Genomic DNA, 24096 nt, shown 5'->3' with positions numbered 1-24096 from the left:
GATGTCATGCCTAGAAAAATATAACCAAATATAGAAAGGTCATCAAACTGTAATGAAATTTTCATTGATATGCTAAGAAAGAAAATTATAGGTAGAATATTATAATTGAGTAGACAATCTAAAGTACAATGCTATAACAAATTTTTAAAAAAAATGGAAGTAGAATGTTATGATTGTGTATATTAGTAAAAAATAGAAAGTGTAATGATGCAAAACGTAGAAAATAAGGATGAAACATGAAGCAAACCTGATTGGTGTCAATTTTGCGAAAAACTTTAAATTTGTCAAAAACTTATAACTTTTCTAAATTTTAACATAACAAATTGTAGTATGGTCAAAGTGTATGTAGGGGTAACATGGTAGAGAATTTTTGAAAATAATGTATATATGTGTGTATTTTCTATTTCTATCCACTCATCCAAACACTACACCCAAATCAAACCAAAATCACCATTTATGGTTCAAGTTGCAGTTTAACCGAAATGAATCATTTTTATACAAAATAAAATATTATCATCACATTTTTTAGTTTTTTTGAATAAAACAAAAAATGCATTTCGGTTAAACACTTATATATAAATCTCTTCCTTTTTAGTTATTTCATATAATTTGTAGTGATAAATGTATGAATTAGCAATGTACATTTATTTCTGTTATAAATAATAAAAGTGGGAGGCTATAAAAAATGAGAATTCAGGTCAGTTAAGGTGCTTAAAGTTGGGGGTAATTAGGTAATTGTACATTTATCTAAATATTCATACCTGAGTCATGTCTTCTAATAAACCATTGCCAACTTTAAGGTCTGAAACGACATGAATAAGTAATTAGCAGCCAACACTTAACACTAATTTAAAGAAACAATAATATTTGTTAATCTAAATTAAAATTATCGTCTCCTTACTTTTTTTGAAAATTATAAATGTTGTTATCAGACAGAACTCGTAACATTTTTTTATCCCCGAAAGCAAATCTGGAAAAGGCTTTTGTCCATGAAATTGATGACAGATAATGGTTTACAGTAACCACATGTAAAATAACCATTTCCAGATCAACATATAATAATAAACAATTAATAAGATTATAAACAAAAAATTAATTATTTCCATTTAAACCTCAAAAAGTTATTTGAACCTAAAACTCGAAATGAATTTGAAGTCGTTGTTTGAGGGATTTTATAGAAATTTCGGTTCCTACTTGAAGTATAATGAACATATTTCCCTTTTTAATAAATATTTACTATTTTTTATTTTTATTCTATAATATTATTGTATTTGTATAAGATAAAAGGAAATCATGTGTTGATGTTGTCCCATCAAAAAGAAATTAAGCATTTGGAGGAAATCTAATATATTGATGCTTGCTTGGAAAATACATCATTAACCAATAAAGCTGATTAAGAAACAAAGGAATACTAATACACTAAAAAACTGGTTTTATATAAATGACTATCTTACCCTTACCAGATGTGAAATACAAACTGGAATATTTATCTTTCCAGCAGTTTCCATGTTATCTAATACAAAACCCATGACTTCCTTAATTTGAATTCTTTATAATGTCAAGGATTTAGGGCATGAAGCATATCATCATATTCATCTCTTGGTACATCAGATATTTTTTCTTTCTAAGTGAGTTTCATGTTCAACTTTTTTAGCTTCACATACCTTGAAGAACCATATATCGAATGTTTTATAAGATGAAGACCTGAAAAGAAAACTCCATAAAAAGTTGAAACAAATTATCTATTTTTTTAATTGTAATTTTATAATTTTAATTCATATACAAATATAGGCACTATGCTTCGGTTTTAACCCATAATAGCAATGTACCTTTGATTAAAAAGCAGTAACCATTTATCAACATTCAAAAGTTGTCCGGAACCTGTGCACAAGGAAAACAAATATCGGTATTTATAATGCATTAAAGATCTCACATTTTTATATTGAAAAGCAATAAATGTTTAAAAAGCTTAAATGTGAACTCGTGCAAATCTAAAAGTGATATAAAACTACTAATTGTTTGATAAAAAAAAAGTTATAAAAAGCTCACATTTATTTAATATAGTACCAAAACATCAATAAAATATATGTAAATGACCATATACTTGTCTCCATCCCCCAACCTACAAAAAAAAAGCTTAATTAACCCTTTTTGTATAAAATAAAATAACCACACTCTAATAAATAAATGAAAAACAAATTTATAAAAAGTTAGTATTGAACAAATTAAATTGGTTGCCATCAAACCATATCATGTGGGTATGGTTGTCAGTTCACCACCTATTAACAATGAGAACATTAAGAGTTGTAGTGAGGCTTCTTGTAATTCTGAGCGATTGGTTTTCATGTGTTCACCATCTATTGATTTAGTTTCACAGTTGTGAACCTTCAAATTGCAACCAAATACTGTAGAATAAAACGAAAAACTGAAACATAATTAGAGCTTTTTATCAAGTAATTATATGTGACAACCCGAAATTTCCATTTTGTACAAACTATATCATTTCAATAGAAGTTATAGCAATCACAGTTAATTTTCAGACTTTTTCGTGTAAGTTTGAGTAATTTAGGGTTTACACTTCAGGAAATATCAAGAGAGTGGGCCTAGGGTTTTGTGCAACACTGTTATTCCAACACTCTATTATATTAAATATCATTTCAGGAATAACAATATTTTCAGCCAAAAATATCTCAGGACTATAAATAGAATTTTGAACCAAATACATTTATTATTCGCATTTCCGACTAGAGAAAAACCATTTTCTCTCTCACGGATCTTCGGGTTTTTATACCAAAACGTGAGTAACTCTTTCTAGTAATGTTAGAAAGCTTTATATGTGTTCATAACATGATTTAGAAGGCTAAATCACTAGATTTAGGAGTTTACTCCCCAAGGTGTTCTTGGGCGGTAAACTCCCGAAACCGAGCCTAGACTGTCCCCCTGTGCTATACTACTGCCTTGGACTTATATAGGAGTGTATTAGGGACATAAAATCAAGCAAGGATCACCCAAGTTTAGGAGTTCACGGCCAAGAGTATCTTAGGCCGTAAACTCCAACGTTCATGCCTAAAATGGTGCTTTTAAGGCACCTAAGGCCTTAGACTTTTACCTAGGCTTGTTCCCGTTAAATCAAGGGCCTTAAACACAAAAAAAAATCACCTTACAAAGTGAGTTTACGGTCATGACATGGTTCATGGGCCGTAAACTCATTAAAAGGGCACCAAAGTGTGTCAAGGGTCTTCATATGCTTGGAATAAAAGCTTAGAACCTATACCACTTGTGCATGAGACTTGAAAATAACTAAAACACCCATCCTTAAGAGTTTACGGCCGCAAACTCTAAGGAATATGGCCTTAGGGCCGTAAACTCCTCAAAGGAGTGTTTCTAGGTCTTAAACCCTTCCAAGAATTTAACCACCAAGTTGGAATAATTCTAGGAATCATTTGGAACTTCAAAACACACAATACCCCCATGGTTGGGAGTTTACGGCCGTAAACTCAAGAGTTTACAACCTTAAACTCCGTGTGTGTTCGTATTTGAAGAGTAAACACATATATGGGGTCCCTTGGAACCCTAAACACAAGTGCCTTGTCCCACAATGGATTAGATGCAATCCTTAGGGCTTAAAACACTTATATAAAGTGTTTATTTTGTTCTAGGATGTCTTAACATTATTAATTAGTAATTTAAGACTAATTGAGTGTATATATGTGTGATTATATGTTCATTAGGATCGTAGTGTGTGTACAAGTCCTCACTTGACACCTAACAATCCTACACCGTCCAGTTCATCTAAACTACCAACTACATGTGAGTTCATACCCCTAATCAATGTTTTAAATGATTTTAAATGCTTTAATGGGGGGGGGGGGGGGGAATACAAGTAGAAAACAGTATGTTATTAAATCATCTATATGTATTTTATAACTGTGTTTTCATTCAACAGATTTCACATACTACAAAATGTGATGCATGAAATAGTTTTCTATCTTTAAAATACTTTGTTATCAAATGTATTACTTTTGAAATGTTTATCAAAATGACATCAAGTCACTTTATTGTTTGTTCAAAAACCCTTGGATGTCTTACAAAACCATTTTTCATTCTTGAACTAAACTATGCATGTACGCTTATATTTTATATATGTACTGATGTTATAGTATACATCTTTCATTTAGAGTCCCACACCCTTGAGTAGTAAGAGTGTATAAACCTACTTGATCAACTAATTACATTTCAGTAAATTATCATAGGGATAATTTGAAGTTATCAAACATTATTCCTATTACAAGGAATCACACAAGAGTCAGTTCATTCATGAGTCTATACCAGTACATTACCTGATACATGAGTGCATATACATATGCTTACCTGATGCATGAACATGTTTACATATACTTACCTGATACATAAACACACATACATGAATACCATACATGAACACTGTTACATAGATGCATTATCCTGTAATCACTTACCTGGATACTTGTACTTGGAACTACGAGGATGATTTATTAGTACTTTCTGTGTAAATTATCTTTCCTATCCCGGTTCAATGGGATATCTCGGCGGGACTTACCATTCCAAACCCCACTGATTAGCACTAGTGGTCGATGACCATCTATGGAGGTCTAAGGTTACTATTTATATTAGGAAGATCGATAATCGGGGGTAACCCCTCCACCCACTTGCTCCTGCTATAGAGGACAAGTACACAATCTTCGATTGTTCATAAGGTTATACTTTTCGCTTATTGCGATGTTGTGTTACTCCTAGTACCCAGCGATGACACTTACATTATTACTTTTGTGGACAATCTTCGGATGTTCATTAGGTTGCATTTTTCGCTTAACGCGATGTTGTGTTAGTCCTAGTACCCAGTGACAACACTTACAATAGTACATTTTCCTGTTTACTTTATTTTGTGATACTTTCACATAAACGATGAGTTAGACTAAGTACTTTAGTACTAGTCAATAGAAGGAAAAACTATCATTTTACTTACAAAACATTCGGGTCTTGGTAGAAGACTACATCTCACACTGATAGAAAATAAGGGATTTTCTATGGCTTTTCATACTTACATCAACATTTTCATTTAAAGATTTACATGACTTTTCAAACAACTTTTCAAAGCAAGTCAATGACACTTAAATACTTATGAATTCACCAGCTTTAAAGCTGATACTCTCTTTCAAAATAACTTGTATTCTCAGGTCATCAATAGACAGGTACGGAGGCCAGGTTTTGAGAAGACAGAGCAGACAAGTGTCGTCTTTTATTTTGATTATATCTTTGGTGTCTTATTTACAATGAAAGAACACACATGTATTAAAACTTTACTTATAATGCAATGGATGATGTTGTTGCTTGTTTACTATTTTACACTATTGTGATACTGTACATGACGTCCTCCACCCCTGAACGTTTCCGTCGTTCGTGGTTTTGGGGTGTGATATTATAAAACAAAACATCTAATTAAATTAAATGAATATTAAAATCTAAACTATGGAATATATCCCCTTTTGTTGCTCTTGATGGCACAGAGGAACAACTAAAGAATAAAAAAACATATAAGTCATATGATACCCAAAAACCATTGGCAGTTGAAATTAGAAGAACCTAAAACACAAAAAAGCAATAATACATAAAAGAGACTATTTAAACGTACTTGTGGAGTTAGGAGAGACAACTGCTAATTCTTGGTTGGACTCCGGAGAGCCAAATATATATATTTTCCTACAAAATATAGTTCCCTATTCATAGGCAAATCGTTTCCAAAATAATCAAATGTAAAAGATTCAAAGAAGAATACATACCTCAAACCCATCAACCATCAAAGAAATTTGTTTGTTTGTCTGCTATCAATTTCATGTCTCTTTTCTTCCGATTAGCCAAAGAAGGAAAACCAAACATATTAACTGAAAATGTTTACCTGAAACCATGTTGCCTTCGTTTTCCTTTTTCTTTTGCTCGACAGATGAGCCCGCAAATATAAACCAAAGGCCTTTGGAAAATTATTAATCATGTTAGTAGCTTCATCTTCATTTGTAACAACAAATATAAACCAAATGACGAAAAGGAATAAAAGAAATCAATGCAATAGGTAGATGGAGAACAAAATGAACAATCACCAGGAAAAAATTGTCGATTGAGCATGTACAGATTTCACTTCTTACATATACATCAAAGCTTAGGGCATTCTTTGGTTGATACATGATTTCTACAATTGGAGGTGTGCAAAGCAAAATCGATCAGTATCGTAACTGGATTTGCAAGGAGATGCAGAATCGACAGGTTGCTCATACCGTAGAACTTGAAGTCAACGATTCTCAGAAGAAGAAGGCATGTGATGGTGGTGGTGGTGGTGTTGTTGTGCCAAGCGAGCACCATCCAAGAAACACTATCTCTTGACCTAAATTCACCACCGAACTCGTGTGTGGTGATCGGATTGTTCCCTGCCCTTTCCCACTCGACGAAATCGTCGGGAACAAAGCAACGGGAGCCGTTGGAGCAACTCCTGCCACCACCGTGACCAGCCCCTCATCGAAATTCCTCAACCTCCGGCCTCTGTCTTTCCCTCTCGTCGGACTCATCGGAATAGGAAAGTGGAAGCAGCGGAGCTGCCATCGCCACTAACTGTCGCCACTGCCTAGAGTCCTGGTCACACCCGCCTTCACCGAGCTGCTACCGCCTAGTCACCGCAACCATGAACTGCTACTGTGAATTCTGACCCCCACCCTTATACTTTCATTCCTTAGTACTAATCAGGTAGACATGGGAGATAAATTGGTCTTGTGATTTTCTCCCGTTCACGATCTGTAAATGAATAGGGGGAGACGATGGCCTTGTATAAACCAAAACAGATAAAATGGAAGCGAAACCCGGTCGGTTGTACCAGGCGATGAGAAACCGTCGTTCAATTTTGGAAGCAATCCTGGAAGGGGTTTGTTGATCGATGAGGTTTGTTGATATTGTCGCAAAAGGGGGAAGACGAAAGAGGAATAAATGTATCCAAGCATTTGAGGCGGTGCTTCTACCAGAGATGTCAGTAACATCAATCCAAAGATGATTAGTTAAAAAAAAAAAGATGAACCAAATTAAAAAGAACACGTGTAAACAGACAAACTATATAATGACATAAATTGACCATCTACAAAAACAAATAACAAATGAGAAAGCATTGCAAAGACACTCATACATAAGGGACCACTTTTGTCAAATCCTTAGCCACTTTACTGTAGTTAAGGATTGACAATTTTAATATATATATATATATATATATATATATATATATATATATATATATATATATATATATATATATATATAAACACTAGACTAGGTTTGAATAGAAAATGGAGAAAATGGTGTAATGCTATAGTGAGCCAGCAAAATGGCGCTAAACATATATACATATATAATATTACATATATTATTTTTATCCTTTTTATAATAATAAGAAATCATACTTCTTTGTTATATATTTATAATTTTAGTAATTTAGCAAAATCAAATAATTAATACATTATGAGTTCATTATATTACAAACTTAAATATATATTTAAAATTTAAACTTTAACAAGCATAACATAATATATGAAAATTCCTTATTTTATCAATTAATACTATCATTATTAGTAATTTATATATTATAATAATTAAGTTAAATGAAATCATATAATATTAAAGAAAATATTATTTTATAATTATAATAGTAAAATATGTTTTTAGTGTTATTTTTTAGTGTGTGGTTGGAATTGAAAATCTTTTTGTGAGATTTTTACACAAAAATGGTGTAATTTATAGTGGTAGCCTTGGTCTAAAATAATCATTTTTATAGAATAACCAACTTTTATAATTAAAAAATCATACATAAAAAACAATATTTAAAGATTATAATGATTTATAATTTATTTTTTAGAATTTATAGCACAAACATGTAATAATTAAAAATTGAAAAAAGAAGAAGATTATTTTGTCATTTAGCATCGATATATTTCAAATTCTCTACAAATCAAACAAAAATTTAAAAAGATATGACTTCAAGTTTATATACATGTTAAAAACAATGGGCCACCAAAAAACATTCATAAGTAGAAGTTGAATTTATATGCTTATTATAATGAACGAGACAACCTTATATACATGTTTAAAACAATGCACCACCTAAAACTATTCAATTTGAAAATAAACATATTTTATACCATTTTGAAAAGAAAGAAAATATAATGACTAAAAATGTATTGAAAAAATAAAAATCGTGTTGCCCACAATCGTTGAACATATTCAATACCATTTTAAGGAGAATTTCTCCCTTAAACAAAATTCCGTCAATAACCAAAATACAAAAGGATGACTCAAACATAGTAGGATAACTGTATAAAGATCAATCATTTTTTATATAAAAAGGACTGGGCCTCACCGGTTTAGAGGGGGCAGAAAGTTAATCGGTTTTATAACTCACCCCACAAAACCGAAAACAATTTTTTTTACTAGTTTTTAAACCGTAACCAAACCAATTTTTAACGCAATTCCACCTCCCTAAAAAACCAAACCGATTAAAACCGACACCTGTCCAGAGAAAACCCGTTCAAAGTCTGTATATGTTATGTGCACCTCTACACTGGTTATACAATTTTTGGAGCAGGCCCAAAACCTATCATTATAGGCCCAGTTAAGACATTTCCGTTGGGCTCAGGACCCGTTTTGTGCGCGTCTATGAATAAGAGCCATCTTAGAAAAATAAGATAAGGCATGTCATGATATTGATACATTGGAATATTAATAGATACATTCTTTCGTTACAAACAGTCGTATTCGCAAGACTACAAAGCCTACAAATAAGCTAAATGCTTTTCTTTTCTATAGGCTGGAATGAATGTATCTCAAATCTCAAAATAATAATAAACACAAAATCAAGAATCAAACAGAAGGAAAGTACTTAGAAAGTCCATAAGGAAGGGAATAGAATTCAGCACTCCTCACATCTCTTTCAAAGTACTTAAATTTTCCCCACCAATGTCTTCCTCCATCTGTTCTTACATCTTTGTGATTATACCCCAGAGTCCTGTCAAGAAACATACCCACAATAGCCGCCACTGTTGCTGGAGATGTGAATATCACCAACATCGCTTCATTGAACTGTAAATAAGAAAAAAAAAAATCATATTTTAATTTCTTTTAATAGAAAAAAAAAATGGAGTGAACTTTTTCTGTTATATACCCAAGTGGATCTACTGCGAACAGGGCCTGCTCCAGTTGTCACCACGTAATCGTTGAAATATTGTGGGACGGAAAGACCCATGAAGAGTGAGAAACCCAGGATAAACTTTGTTCTGTAACTGTTAAGATTGCAGTATTGTAGTAACCCTAGGCCAGCAGAAGCTGCAATTTTTAATTTTTGTCTTAGTGATATCAGTCTCACAGTAAAGTAAGTAAATAGTACAGAAAGAAGAAAGTACAATCTGTTATGTCAAGTCACGATACATATATTTAAAAATCTATGTATTGTGGTTTTTGTTGGATGAAGGGAGTGTTGAAGATCAAGAATTATACTTACACATGTAGGCAAACAAGACACAATATAGCGCTCCAATGATTGGTAAAGGTATGGAAGCTACAATCGCGCCAAATTTTCCTGTTTAAAGCAAGAGAAAATATATTAATTTTTTTTAAAATAACGGAGATATTGGAGCATGATGAAGATGGAGACAGAAGAACAAACCTAAAATGGAAAAGAAGAACATGAAACCTGCAGACATTTGTATCACTCTTCTGCTTCCTACTTTAGTTACAGCTAGAAGACCTACGTTTTCACTATGAAAAAACGCCAAAAAAAATAAATACATCATTCATGGATGAAAAGGAAAGTGAATTTTTTTATTAGAAAGATAAAAGTCATTTCAGTTGATTTTATACACTGATGCAGTTGAGCCGGTTCCTGTACCCCATAACCCATCCATCAATATACCAATTCCCTGTAAGATTTTGTGGAAAAAGATTAATATGTGTTTAGAAACTAACATCATCCAGGTTGTACTGTGTTTGACATGACAGAACAGAACAAGTTGTATTGCATCTGACATGACATGCATTGGACTGGGACTGTCAATGAGATAAGGAATGTGATTCTTTCTCCTACCCTAAAAAGTTGAGCAAGGTGAGATAGGGACTCTCTTTCGATATCTCATCTGTGCAAAAGACGTTAATACCCTTTTCATCCCGGTCTAAAAAACTAATAACACAATCACTTCTCACCAGCCAAGCAGCTCCACGGCTTAATACAGAAGATGGAACATGTGTAGCACTCCCATATCTTGCTGCTGCAATAAATGTGCCTGTTGACTGCAACCCGAATTTCATATTTAAATTTTCAAAATGGGATTTTAATGAAAAGCAATATACAGAATTACAGACCTCGATTAGAGACACAAAAGCAGCTGCTAACATTACAAAAACATCTCCAGCATGAATAGTGGGTCGACCCCATTGGAGTGGATAAGGGAACTTTATCCTGCAACAAGAAAATTCATAAAACAAATGAACATGATGAATATAAGCCATGAAGAACTATGTTACGCTGTGTTTGGTGTGCTAGCTGAAAAGCTAGCTTATAAGCTATGATAACTTTCTTTTGTGGTTTTACCAAACACTAAATTGCAATAAGCTCAAAAAGTAAGTCAGCTTATACAGGGCCTTAATCCTATGTGGCTCACCATGAAGCAGCGCTTACAAGACCAGAGCGATCCACACGACAACTGAACTGAGTGATGGGGGATCTAGTTTTATAAGCGCCAGCTGCTGTAAGAAGGGATGCGTATGCCCATACAATTGCGACAGAGATAAGGACAGCAAATCGATCAAGCCACTTTGATTTGTACCAGTAAGGGACATACTGTGAATAATAAATCGTCACAAATCAATTACATAACTGAAGAATGAGAAGTTGGGGAAAAAATTGATATTAATCAAGAAAACGAACTCACTTGGGAGAAGAGAACTAGTAGAATTAACTGGGGAAGCCCAATCTCAACGCATTCTGCCAACTACAAAAGCATCAAGATTCAAGAGAGTAATCTATTAGAAAGGGGTGATATGTGTGTAAAACAGTAATCCAGTCCCACAAATAGATCCAAGGGTTACAAAACAATCCGTTAATGTGAGCAATAAGAGCTGACGTTTTAATCGAAAGCAAAGAGTTACCAAACAAAACCTAAACGAAGTAAAGAAAGTATTTTGCTTACGAGTGGAAATCCTTGTGCATAGAGACCAAGTCCGACGAGGGTTACCAGAGGAACGGCGGATAGAGGACTCAAGAACCTACAATCATCGAATAAATCCCAAATTCAGTCGATTCACAATTCACTGCGATGAGTACCCGTTTGAATTCAGTTTGATTCCATGACGCAACTTGATATAGCAATCAATTGAGTTATGCGTTTGTTTATTGGGTAACGGATATTGCATAATCCGCAAAACCATATATGAACAACTAACTATCGGGGCATGATTTCGCTTAAATTGATTTTAGTTATTTATTATAAATATACTTTTGAAATAAATATATTCAACACTCTTTTTTTATAATTATTTTAAATAAAAAATAGAAAAAAGTTGGTTGCTTTTTCTATAATTATTTATTTATGAAATAATCTATTAAATTTTAATACTTGGATTCCACAAATATAATTTTTATGAAATAGTTGGCTAAAATATTTATCAGAAACGACTTTTGCATGAACCAGTCAAGTATTTAAAAACATTTATATAGAAAAGTAAGAAACCTGACAACGATTCTCCAAATACCAAGGAATCCAAGAATAATAGGAAGAAGTGAAGAGATCATAAGTGCTCCTTGCATTGCCCTCATTGTATGACGAAACCTCTACAAATTAAATATAACAAGCAGTTAATTATTTATTAGTCGTTTAAATAATGTTTTAATACATGCATCCATAGTAAGTCTACTAAAGAATCATTTGATACCTATTCCTTAAATTAAATATAAAACGTATATAAGTTGTTTAATTAGTTGGGAACATACAATAGCGGGTTCAAAGTAAAAACTATAACGTTGTGATAGAGCAATGTATAGCATAGGAACCACGAATCTGAATGAGCCTCCAATCACCACAGGAAGTCGTGTCCCAAACCATGTCTGTAACAATGTGTTCATTCCAGCAACAAATAACATTGTTTGTATCATATAAGCTTTCTCCACCTAATTATTAAACATGATTAATTAACAAGAGATTAGTTATTATATATTTATATTGAAAGTTTGAATTCCAAACATATATATAATAAGATTTATGAGTTTCTTACATGACCTCCACCCATTGGAGGAACGATAATGGAAGATATAAGAACAATGGTCCCGAGCATCACCAGATAGTGTTGAAAAGCCAAAATAACAGCTTCGGCTGCATGCATTAATTATAATCAAAATACAAATAAAAAACTATACATATTATTAGATAACAATTTATGGGGTTTAAATCATGAAAAAGAAAAAACATACCCCAAGGAGGATTACTATTTATACAAAACTCCACTCCGGGAAACTGATCCTTCACTGGATGTGGAACAAACTTATCATCTTTTGCTACAGTCATTTTAAGTCAAAGCTAACCTTATTTATGATCAGAGAAAGAATAATTTAGAGATATAATGGAAGCATAAAATGGAAAATGGTGGTTGATTGTAACAAATATAGTTGCTAATATTATGGTGTTTTTTGCTTTAAAAGCAGTGTAGTTGAAGTTAGGATGGATTTTTGTGTATATAGACAATGACCTAATCTCACCAGCAAAACTTGACCTTCTCATGGTAAAACATTAGGTTATCAAACGAAGAATTATGTTAACTCTTGGATATATTATTTTGATTTTTCCACTGAGTAATTAATAAATAGACTATTTTACCCCTAAACACATTTAGCTTGATAAGAAGACGAATAACTAATACTATACGGAAGTGAATTTCACAATAAATTAAGGCCACGCTGCCATGCAGCTTGGAACTCCACCAAATTTGAGATTTACTTTACTCTGATAATCATATCTATTTTTTTCAAATGTTTTTGACATATCTTGGCTTGGTAACATGAAGGGTAAAATGGTCTTTACAGCATATGGTTCACAAGAAAAGGCTTATTTGGAGCTTTGATGCAAAAAGGGTATCATAAGACCTTGGGAGACAATAAAACTCATATAGAAAGCATCTAAGTTTTATGATTAAACATTATGTGTAGAATGAAATAGGTGCAATGTTTACCTGTATCTACAGGTAGGATGTTTCCATTGATGAAGATGTTATTGCAATTAAGATCCCTATGAATGATCCATGGCTCATGAATAATGATTGTGTACTCCAATCCCTTCATCTTCTCACAGGAATTTCATCGAACAGTTGGTGGGCCACTGAGAGTTTTTTTGTTGGTTTAGGTGAGATTAGTTGTGTAACATCCAAATGACCAGAACTTAAACTCTAAAGTGTACTGTGTGCAATTCAAGAAACGTAGTTGAAACATCAGCTTAGCATTCAAGTAATTGGAATTAGAATTCAAGTTACGATGATTCCAAAAGACGAAATTGAGTCTCGATCTTAGAAAAAGACAATCAAATTGGAATTCTGTTATTAATTCTCAAGCAAAGCATACCTGTTATGAATATATTTTGTCTGATTCTTCATCTTCTTTGGCAACAAGGAGTACCAGTAGCACCGATGCAACAAAAAAAAATTACATTTCTCGGATGAGTTTAAGGGATAGCACAGGCTACCCCTGGCTCTTAACTGGTTCCACCCCTGATTGCCTCAGAGTTGTAGATGGCGGGTTGCTGGTAAAACCTTTGATGGTGTCGGCATAATATTCCGGCGACATAGCCAACCGGAAACCGATGAGAGGAGGTAGGGTTAGGAGGAGCTGGGTTCTTACGCATCAAAGGTTGATTTCGTCTAGCTTTTTCTCCATCTCATTGATGTCTTTAACTCCCTTGAATCTTATAAACTCGAATTTTAACCATTAGAGTGGCGAACTCCTGGAAGGTGTTTCTCAATTCGTGTGTATCCATGGAAATTAGATAAGTAGGTGGTGGTTATCGGCTCATGTGTTGGGCCACACACGATGTTTTTTTTTTCCTTCCGACTTCCGTCATCCTTGTTCATCTGTACCACTGTGACTTTTCATATTCTCCGGAGGATCCGTTATTTACCAAGTTGAATAGTATAGATTTCGGTATACATGTTAATTCAGCCGTATATTCACGTGAAAGATTAAATCTTGTCGTTTATGGTATTATATTATCGGTAAAAAAAACACTTCCATTCCATATATTAGTTATTCACAATTATTAAATGAAAAATTTACAAAAATAGTCATTTACACATATTACAAAAATAGTTAAAAAAAATCGAAATTACAAAAATAACCACTAATTTCGCAGATGAGAAGGTCCCATCTGCAAAATGGGCTTCTCATCTGCGAAAGTACAAGTGCCTAAAGCACAACTGTGCTTTAAGTACTTGTACTTTCGCAGATGAGAAGACTCATCTGCGAAATGGGCTCTTATCTGCGAAATACCCTCGATTTTCACTATAAAAACGTTTTTTTTTTCTTCATTTTTCACTCTTCTCTACACAAAAACTCTCTCTAGCTTTGGGTTTATCTCGGAATTTTGGCTAGTTTTTGAAGAAAATGGAGGATTATGTCAACAATCCCGCAAATATGGTTAGATTTTAACTCTTTTAATGTCAACAATCTCTTTATTTTATCATTTGTTGTATTATTTAGTGTTAAAAAAGGGTAATTTTGTTGTGTTTGATAGTTTTAATATTTTTTTAGTATACTTGAAGTTTAAATGCAAGTAGAGACAAGTAGAAACTGCGTAGATAATGTTTACAATTTGTTATTTTTATTGTTTTTTTAGTTGTTGTATAACCTGAAATCTTGTATATTCTAATCGTATAGTTGTTTATATAAAGTGCAAAATAATCGTTTGTATATATATTTGTCGTATAGGTATAACATTTGTATAAGTTGAAAATTTGTGGTATATATATTGTTAGAAATTGTTTGTGTTTGTCGTATAAGTAAAACATTTGTATAAGTTGAAAATTTGTTTTATATATATTGTTAGAAATTGTTTGTGTTTGTCGTATAAGTAAAACATTTGTATAAGTTGAAAATTTGTTTTATATATATTGTTAGAAATTGTTTGTGTTTGTCGTATAAGTAAAACATTTGTATAAGTTGAAAATTTGTTGTATATATATTGTTAGAAATTGTTTGTATTTGTCGTGTAAGTTGAAAATTTGTATAAAGTTGTCGTATAACTTGCAAATCTGTTAGTTTGTTTGTCGTTTTATTTTTAAATTTTTTTTGTTTATATGGTTATAAAATGTTAGTTTTAATTAGAAAGATAAAAATTGTTTATATATTTGTCGTTTAACTTGAAAATTTGTTTAAGTTGAATATTTGTCGTTGATATATTTGTCGTTTAAGTTGAAAATATGTTTAATAAAATGTTTATATAATTATGTATGATATTGTTTTCTATCGCTAATATATTAATTGTATAACTTGGAAAATTGTTTATATATGTGTATGTTATTGTTTTTTATCGGAAATATATATATTAGTAATTAAGAAATTGTATTTGCAGTTCGTAATCATATATTTAAAAAAAAAAATGTTTTTTAGTTATCTAATTTGTTTTTGTGTTTTTTCTGCAGCATGATTTTAGTTTAATGAATACGAAAGCCTTTGCGAACTTAAAAGGTTGTGGCGGTAACATATGGGAAGTATTTGAAGTTTTAGATGATGCCCGACGTGCTATTTTCAGAGATACCGTCTTTGATTATTTTATTGATGTCCCTCGTTTACAAGGGGACGCATTATTGTTTCATAAAATGTTTCTTCATCAGATCCGGCCGGACCCTGTTTTATATCCAGATGGAATAAAACATTTATATTTTCGAGTAGGCAATACGAAAATGGTGTATGGGTCGGAAGAGTTTTGTTTGATTACCGGCTTCAATTTTGGGGAGTATCCAAAAAACATTGGAAGAAAAGGGTCAGAAAAATTAATAAGCAGTAAAAAAAGATGTTTACTGCGTGAACGGCTATTTCCGGACCATACTAATAGTTCGGTGAAAATCGGCGACCTGAAAAGATTAATTTTAAATCGAACATTCCTAGCACTTGACGATGTTGATGCAGTTAGAGTATGTTTGATATACATTTTGTGTGAAGGTTTTTTGGGTAAAGAAGTTAACGATCGGGTGCCACAAGATTGGTTTTATTTGGCTGAGAATTTGGATGTCTGGAATAGGTATATTTTGTTTACGTTAAAAATTCTATTTTATTAAAGTTAAAATTTATATAATAATCAATTTTGTTTTTTTGTTTTATTAGCTTCGCTTGGGGTAGCTATCTCTGGGATTTTACCTATGTTCACCTTGAGGATACATGGAATAAGATACATAATAATTTATCAGTTTCTGAGGGTGATAAAACTTTAAAGTACTCCGTCTCAGGATTTACGGCTCCAATAAGGGTATAAAAATTTTCTTATATTTAAATTGTTTTATTGTTATGTTTTTTATTTTAATTTTAACTTTTATTACTGTAATTGTTGTAAAAAATTGTAGATATGGATATATGAGATGATTCCGGCTGTTCGTGCATGTGGATTTGCATCGAGAAAAAAATAAAGACTTGCCTCGGATGAAACGATGGACCGGAACAAAAAAATTGAAATGGGTTGACGTGAACAAGATTTGGTCAAAGATGCAGGTTTAAAATTAATTCGTTTATTATTAATAAAGTTGATTATTATACTTTTATATGCATTTTTAATATGTTTAATTTTTTAGGCGGGGGTACCACCAAGACAAAACATGCTACCGGGTGATGATGAGATGACATCTTTTTATTATATGTCATTTCAAGAGTATGTATATGGTGAAGGGAAAGCAGTTCCATCCCCAGTGGTCGCTCTCATGGTAGAGGTCGGGGCAGTGGGAAACACAAGCTAGACGAGGTGTTGAAACGGCTACATGCACTGAAGCAGCATGTGTTTATGAACCGACAACCTACAGAGGTTTTTGTTGAAGAAGTGAATAATGACCAATTTTGGAGCGACATTTTTTATGATGGTAGGACAGAGTCACAAAGAAATTATGATGAACATGTTAGTTACACGCTACACTATTTATTAAATTTTATTAACATATATGAATATCTGTGTTCATATTTTATATTTGAAAATATAGGTTGTACAAGATGAAGTGATGAATAAAAACAATACAACTGAAAATGTTTTTGGTGATACTCAAGACGAGAAGGTTGTTATAGATGTTACCTTTACGATTATAATAATTACTTTTTAATAAAGTGTCTTTTTTTATTGAGTAAAAAGTTATATTTTTAATGTAGGTGTTGGAGGAGAAGAATGAGTATACGGGGAACAAATTTGATGATGATGTGTTTGATGTAAATGATTATAGTAGAGTTAAAGAGGTTATTATAGTTACATTAATATAAATATTTTGTTTATTTAGATATTATTGCTTATTAAATTATGTGTATTTCGTTATTAAGTATAAAGTATTATTTTTAATGTAGGAGTGGGAGGAGAGGAATGACAATGCGGGGAACAAATTTGATGATGATGTGCCGGACGAAGACGAACTAATAATAACGGGAAATGTAGATTATTTTCATGATGATGATGATGACAAAGAAGTTACACCCGATAAACCGAGGAGTCGAAAACCATCACAATATTTGTGCCCTCCGTACACCGAGGTATTCGTTTTATTTATAAACCGATGATTTTATGTTTTTGTGAATTATATGAAAGATATAGATTTAAACATTTCAATATTGTTTTTAGTTGCACACGACACTGAAGCAAAAAAGAAGAACAAAAAAGAAGGTTGATATGAAATCAACAAGCCCCGTTCCTCCTCCAGTTTTTGGTGTTGCTCATGACTTCTCCATGTTGCGCTTGCAACCTTACGTAGCAGGCGGTGAGGATGTCATCCAAAATTATGTATTGCATTCATATGATGTCCAGCATCGTTTGTTTAATTTCGTGTTAGATAGAGATTTTTGGAGCTCATTGTTTGGGCATACACACGACGGTTGGTTGGAGTCAGCGGTAAATTAATTGTTAATTAATTCTTTTAAAAGTTAATTGTTTTTTAGTCAATAACAAAAGTATCATGTGTGCAGCATATAACCATTTGGTACCGACTTTTGATGGAGAGACGGTTTGAGAGCGACCGACATACAATAATGCCTCCAAATTTTTTTGTTTCTCATGCTTTGGAAGAAGGACAGGACTGGAGGGCGTTTATGGCTGGTATTGCTACGTACCCCAACTTCATGGTTGCTTTGTTGGATGTTGATACGGTAAACTTAATAGTTTATATTGAAAATAATATCGTTTTTTTGTTATGTTTTTGTATTGTGATGTTTTTGTATTGTGATGTAAATAAACATAATTTTATTTCCTGATCCTCATACAGGTCTTATTGCCGATTCATTCATCCCCTAATCATTGGCTATTTGGGGAACTACGATTAGCGTCAATGGAAGTGCATATTTATGACAGTCTTGGTAGAGGTGCTTATGAAAAATTCCAATCTGAAGGAATCTTTTCCAAATTTGAACGTCGGGTGGCAAATTATTTGGACAAGATTAAGTATTGGGCCCGGAGGAACATCCCAAGGATTCCATTGAATATGCAATTCATTTATGAAGAAAACGTTCCCCAACAAAGTAGTCATTTGGGAGATTGCGGTGTTTTTCTTTGTATGTTTATGGAGCAATTGGTTTCAGGTCAACCAATACGTGTTCTTATTGACCCAAAGAACGCAGCTTTAGAGTTCCGTCTTCGGATGGCAAAAATTATTTGGGGGTCTTGTCTTGGTCCTATGTAGTTGGATTATATAAATGTATATACAAATTAATGTTGGATTTCATTATTAGTTTATTTTTACAGTTTACTCAACGGACGGCAAAAAATATAATGTTACGACAATTACAACAGATTAATGACCCACTAATTACTTAACATTACATAGAACATAAGAACGAATACAACATTTGTTTTAACGTTACAAATACAACAATTTATTGACCTAACAACTTCAAAACTATAAAAACAATATTGAAAAGCTTACAACTTGTAAACAAGAACTGCCAAGAACAACACCCAACTACAAACCAACGCTATCTTTAACTTCTTATTTTCTGATTGAAAGAGCTTATTAGAGTTAGCTACTTTAGCTATTACCATAGAAGATTGGTCCTTCTCTTCATCAACCCAACTGATAAACCCGCATTTTGGTCCCTGTTAAATTTAATATTCACAGTAAGAAAATAAATTTTTGTGATGTAAACACGAGGGTTTAAATGTGAATGACGTTAACAACATGATACCAAATATGGGCAAGCGTAAAACAATCTTCCTGGGTTTTTAGATGTTCCCGAAATCCTAACGATACGTTCTCCTCCGCAATTGCAGTATGCCATTAGCCTTGTTTTTCTTATAAATAGGAGTTGCTTTCACTGATACAGTTTTGATACTGAGTGACACCCTTTTATAGAAGAAATCATGTTACAGACAAATCTTTTTGACTATGAATTGAACTGGTTTGACTATGAATTCAAAAAGTTGAACTACGAAATCCAGACAAGTACATTCTGTAGTATTGTCTTGTCGGTCAGTGAAATTTGACTATGAAATGAATTGGTTTGACTATGAATTCAAAAAGTTGAACTACGAAATCCAGACAAGTACCTTCTGTAGTATTATCTTGTCGGTCAGTGAAATTTGACTATGAAATGAACTGGTTTGACTATGAATTCAAAAAGTTGAACTACGAAATCCAGACCAGTACGTTCTGTAGTATTGTCATGTCGGTTAGTGAAATTTGACTATGAAATGAACTGGTTTGACTACGAATTTAAAAGGTTAAACTATGAATTGTGAACATTAGAGATACAATATTTTCTATTTATAATCTCATTTTATTGATATTACATTTGTGTGATGATTGTAGAGCACTTTCATCGGTTTTGAAAATGAGTACTAACATCGGAAGAAGCTTTTCTCAACTACCAATTTTCTTGCATAACCTTCAACGAACAAATCCTAATACCTTCTCAGCCATCAAGAAAACCGATACCAACTGCTTTCAATTCTGTTTTGTGGCTTTAGGTTGCGTGGTATAACATACTAATTTTATTGAGTTATATAATATTTCATGGTAATGTATCTCGATTAGTTTTTACTCATCACTAATATGTGTTCGTTTTTATGTAGATTCGTACCTTCCTTAGGTGCATGATACCGCTGATATATGTGGGTTATTTACCCCTTATTGGGAGCTATCTGACAACAATGTACTTCGCAGTGGCTTTAGATGGAAATCATGAACCACTACTCTTAGCAATTGGTTTGGGAACCTTAGAGTGTGAAGAATCATGGAGATGGTTCATGATGAGGTTAAAAGATTGTTTAGGTGACGACATAGAGGTTGGTTTCATAAGCAACCTGTGTGATAAAATAGAATTTGGTGTTTATAGTGCCTACCCGGATTCCTATCATGGATATTGTCCTAAAGATATAGCTCGAAAGATACGTGACTGTGTGGGACATAACAGTATGGAAGTTGAATCGTTGTTTTGGAAGTCATGCAATGCATATAGCGTTGATGATTTTTACTTGTGTTTGGAAAGGTTGCAAACTGAATGTAGGAAATCACCTTTCTTTTCCTTGCTTAGGAGTCCAATTTACTGGCTTGACGATATTCCGATTTCAAAATGGACACGAGCATTTTTCCCAAGAATACGCTACAATGTTAAATCGATTGACGTCCCTGAAATTTTGTAAATTATATCCAGATGTGAGTTTCCTATAACAACGATAATTGAGTTAATCACCACGTCGATACAATCAAAGTATGTTGAACGGGCCGACGTGGCGGGTAAGGGAGATTGTTTTATTTAATTTTTTTAATGTGTTATTATTTTTATTAAAATATCAAATTTTTCAGGGAGGTTATCTGGTGGGTTGACCCTTTACGTTGAGAGTAAAGTTCAAAAATGTGTCAACAAGTCTTACAATTGGAATGCAAGATGTTTGTATGGGGATACATATCAAGTCAATGACAATTTTGCAACCACCAACGTACAACTTGAACGAATGGTATGTAGTTGTGGTAAATGGAAAAAACGCGGTATACCATGTGCCCACGCTATAGCATGTCTAAGAACCCGTACATCTGAATCCATAAACAGATTGGTTGATTATAAGTTCACTAGTTATGTGTATCGACTTGCATATGGATCTGAGTTGGTGAATACTATACCATCACATGTGCATTGGGAAATACCAAATGAAACGGTGGTCCTGTTACCTCCCTCAATGCAGTAGTTATTCATGTAGCACCTTTATATGTTATGTAGTATTATGTATTAGTGTCGTGTTATGTATTAGTTATCCGTGAAACCTGTTTCCATTTTATATCGTATTATGTATTAGTTATTTATGTACCTCATTAATATTTTATGACTTATTATGTATTAGTTATTTAATTTATGTCGTATTATGTATTGGCTTATGAGGAAACAACACACATTAAAAGAAATGGACTTTTATTAAATAGTGATGCCTACAGACATACAACAACAAGCAACTTAAATAACGAAAATCCATTACCAGAACCAACATGCATATTAAAAATAAGGGACATTCTTTAAAACATTCCATGCATCTAAGTGGGTAAACTCGCTACCATCATATTCAAAACGGTATAGTTCCAAAGCCACCTGCCATAGAATGTCTTCATCCGTATTTGCATGTTCATTATCCAACTCGTTGTAAATACGTTGAAATTCTTTCACCTTCATTTTCAAATCCAGAAACTTGGCTTTGACATCTTTTCTTCTTCGATATTGACTACGCCCCATTAAATGGTGAAACAAATGACAGACACGAGACCAAAATGATCCAACACGAACTTGTGGGGGACCCGGTGGAAAATCCTCCTCTACATTTATAATCCAAGCTTGAACCAAAGCGACATCCTCTGCGTTCCTCCATGTATCTGGTGAGTCCATAATTGCAGGGAGGGAAGTAATACAAAACAACTACAACGCATATTAAAATCTATTTATAATGACTCCTTCATTTCCTGCTACAATGGCTTGTCAATTCAAGCAGCAATATTGTGTTGTCATTCGTCCGGGGATGACTTGTCAACTCAAACAGTGCTCTGTTATGTTATTAGTATAGTATACTGCATTCGTCAGTTAATTTTGACTATGAAATGCAGACATATTAGAAGATTGGACTGTGATTTTGTGTAGAAACTACTATAAATTGACCTTATGTTACACAAATACTTTATTAAATAAACCAATACAGCTGTTCAAATATTGTTTTTTATATTCCACTCTCTTAGTTTCAATCAAAATGAGTTCTATATCATGGAGCAATGAAGAGTTCTTGGTTCTTACACATGCTTATATTCATGTGTACGAGACAAGCAAGTTGAACGATCCAATGTTTTGGACCCGTTTAACCAATATTTTCAATGCTGAAAACCAAAGGGCTACAAGAAACGATCGTGACGAACTAGACATCTTAGCAAGATGGTATGAAATGAAAACCGAAGTTCTATTATTCAACGATCTTTATACCAAAATTGACGACACCCGTTTAAATGCTACTGAGGATGTTATCTTGGAAGCTGCTAAGGAGGAATACAAGTCATTAAGTAACGGGTTGGAATTCCAGTTTGAAGCCCCTTGGAATATTTTGAAATATATCCCGTTTGTTTAAAATCTATTTTAGTTTATTATTTGAGTACTAGGTTATTTTCATGTAGTAGGTTATTTTCATGTATGTATTTCGTATGTATTTCGTTTGTGTAAAATGTATTTTAGTTTATTATGTGAGCAACTCGTATGATTAACTTGAGTTAATAAATGGTCATTGCATTAGTTATCACAATATATTAGAATACATTAGTAACAAGGATTCCATGAACCATTAAAAACATCACAACAATTACATGAAAAACAACGACATAATACGAACAAAGAATTAACGTAAAACACAAGTCCATGGGTTATTCTTAACACAAAATAGAGCCGTCTACTTGAAATACTGTTTATCTCTAACAACCTTCCAAACTTCCTCATATTCGAAGTCTCTGCCGTCATGCTGACAGATGTAAAACTCTGTAACAACTTCCAAGAACTCTTCTTCGTCATGATAACGAACATTGTTACGTTTCGCATAACCACATGCTCGATTGAACCATGTCACTTCTTCCTTTACATCCGTCCACTTAGTAACAACATCTGATTTTTCTCTTTTTTGCCCTTCTCCCATCTCATGGTTAAACAAAGATGTGATGCAACTCCATTCATCACCAATTAGGCAATGCGGGGGAGCAAGTAAACATACACCATCCTTAACACTTAGCCAGCATCGTGTTAGAACTAACACCTCGTTTGTCGTCCATGGCCTTTCAGAATTGGAACCAGGTACTTCATTCGAAGAACTTGCTGCATTCGACGACATTTCTAATAATGGGAATTCGTTTCGTTTAGGTGATTCGGGTGTTTGGTTTTTAGATCTTAAACATCTATTTATATAAGTAAATAGACTATGAATTAATACTATGACTACGAAATGGTTATATTTGGACTACGATTTTCAGCTTTATGCAGTGTTTTGTCATGTCAAACTGTAATTTATCTATTGTCCCTTAAGGGCCCCACTGTTATGTGCAGGTTACTACAGTGACTTGTCATTACTGTCTATCTGTACAGGTTACTACAGTGTTTTGTCATGTCAAACTGTAATTTATCTCTAGTCATTTCAAAGTTGGACTTGTCATTACTGTCTAGTTTAATACAATATCGACTTTATTATGACTTCCTCACTCAAAATCGAAATTTGCTCATGCAACGAAGTAGATTGTTATTATTGTGATTCAGTAGACCCTTTTTTTACACCACTGAAAAACGGCTTGCTGAGAAGGATGAGCAGTTGATACACATTATGG

At 33.0% G+C, this 24096-nt stretch overlaps 1 protein-coding gene and 1 long non-coding RNA gene across 6 annotated transcripts; both read right to left on the bottom strand.

The window, feature by feature from the left end:
• Positions 1 to 1064: 1064 nt before the first annotated feature.
• LOC144997515 (uncharacterized) lies at positions 1065 to 6977 on the bottom strand. 2 transcript variants are annotated; one of them, XR_013659833.1, is made up of 4 exons: positions 5672 to 6977; positions 2050 to 2405; positions 1830 to 1881; positions 1065 to 1704 (listed from the first exon to the last, which is right to left on the bottom strand). It is a non-coding gene; the product is annotated as an uncharacterized LOC144997515 (long non-coding RNA). The 2 variants fall into 2 exon arrangements; XR_013659832.1 differs by having other exon boundaries at positions 1065 to 1881.
• A 1769-nt stretch (positions 6978 to 8746) lies between these two features.
• Positions 8747 to 14179, bottom strand: LOC145047407 (nucleobase-ascorbate transporter 4-like). Of its 4 annotated transcripts, none has more exons than XM_078995670.1 (16): positions 13664 to 14179; positions 13279 to 13501; positions 12524 to 12607; positions 12328 to 12425; positions 12047 to 12223; positions 11787 to 11887; positions 11247 to 11322; positions 10989 to 11048; positions 10719 to 10897; positions 10420 to 10516; positions 10261 to 10347; positions 9922 to 9980; positions 9728 to 9819; positions 9563 to 9640; positions 9227 to 9387; positions 8747 to 9144 (listed from the first exon to the last, which is right to left on the bottom strand). In XM_078995670.1, the coding sequence occupies exons 2-16, from the start codon at positions 13385 to 13387 to the stop codon at positions 8926 to 8928; spliced, it is 1677 nt and encodes a 558-aa protein (XP_078851796.1). In that variant the 5' UTR covers positions 13388 to 13501; positions 13664 to 14179; the 3' UTR covers positions 8747 to 8925. The 4 variants fall into 4 exon arrangements, with proteins under 4 accessions (XP_078851796.1, XP_078851795.1, XP_078851797.1 ...); XM_078995669.1 differs by having other exon boundaries at positions 13279 to 13424; XM_078995671.1 differs by having other exon boundaries at positions 12524 to 12577; positions 13279 to 13424.
• Between the last annotated feature and the right edge of the window lie 9917 nt (positions 14180 to 24096).

The sequence above is a fragment of the Lactuca saligna genome, chromosome 5 (assembly GCF_052625555.1).
Source record: "Lactuca saligna cultivar CGN05327 chromosome 5, ASM5262555v1, whole genome shotgun sequence".
Lineage (NCBI taxonomy): Eukaryota > Viridiplantae > Streptophyta > Magnoliopsida > Asterales > Asteraceae > Lactuca > Lactuca saligna.
This window is presented reverse-complemented; position numbering and strand designations above follow the sequence as displayed.

What these genes read in the sequence shown, in the direction of transcription:
- LOC145047407 (XM_078995670.1), bottom strand. Translation starts at nt 13,387, where the DNA reads ATGAAGGGATTGGAGTACACAATCATTATTCATGAGCCATGGATCATT. An exon ending in CATCCTACCTGTAGATACAG is followed by an intron (nt 12,608 to 13,278) that starts GTAAACATTGCA and finishes AAATGACTGTAG; the next exon opens with CAAAAGATGATAAGTTTGTT. An exon ending in TTCGCAGTAGATCCACTTGG is followed by an intron (nt 9,145 to 9,226) that starts GTATATAACAGA and finishes TCTTATTTACAG; the next exon opens with TTCAATGAAGCGATGTTGGT.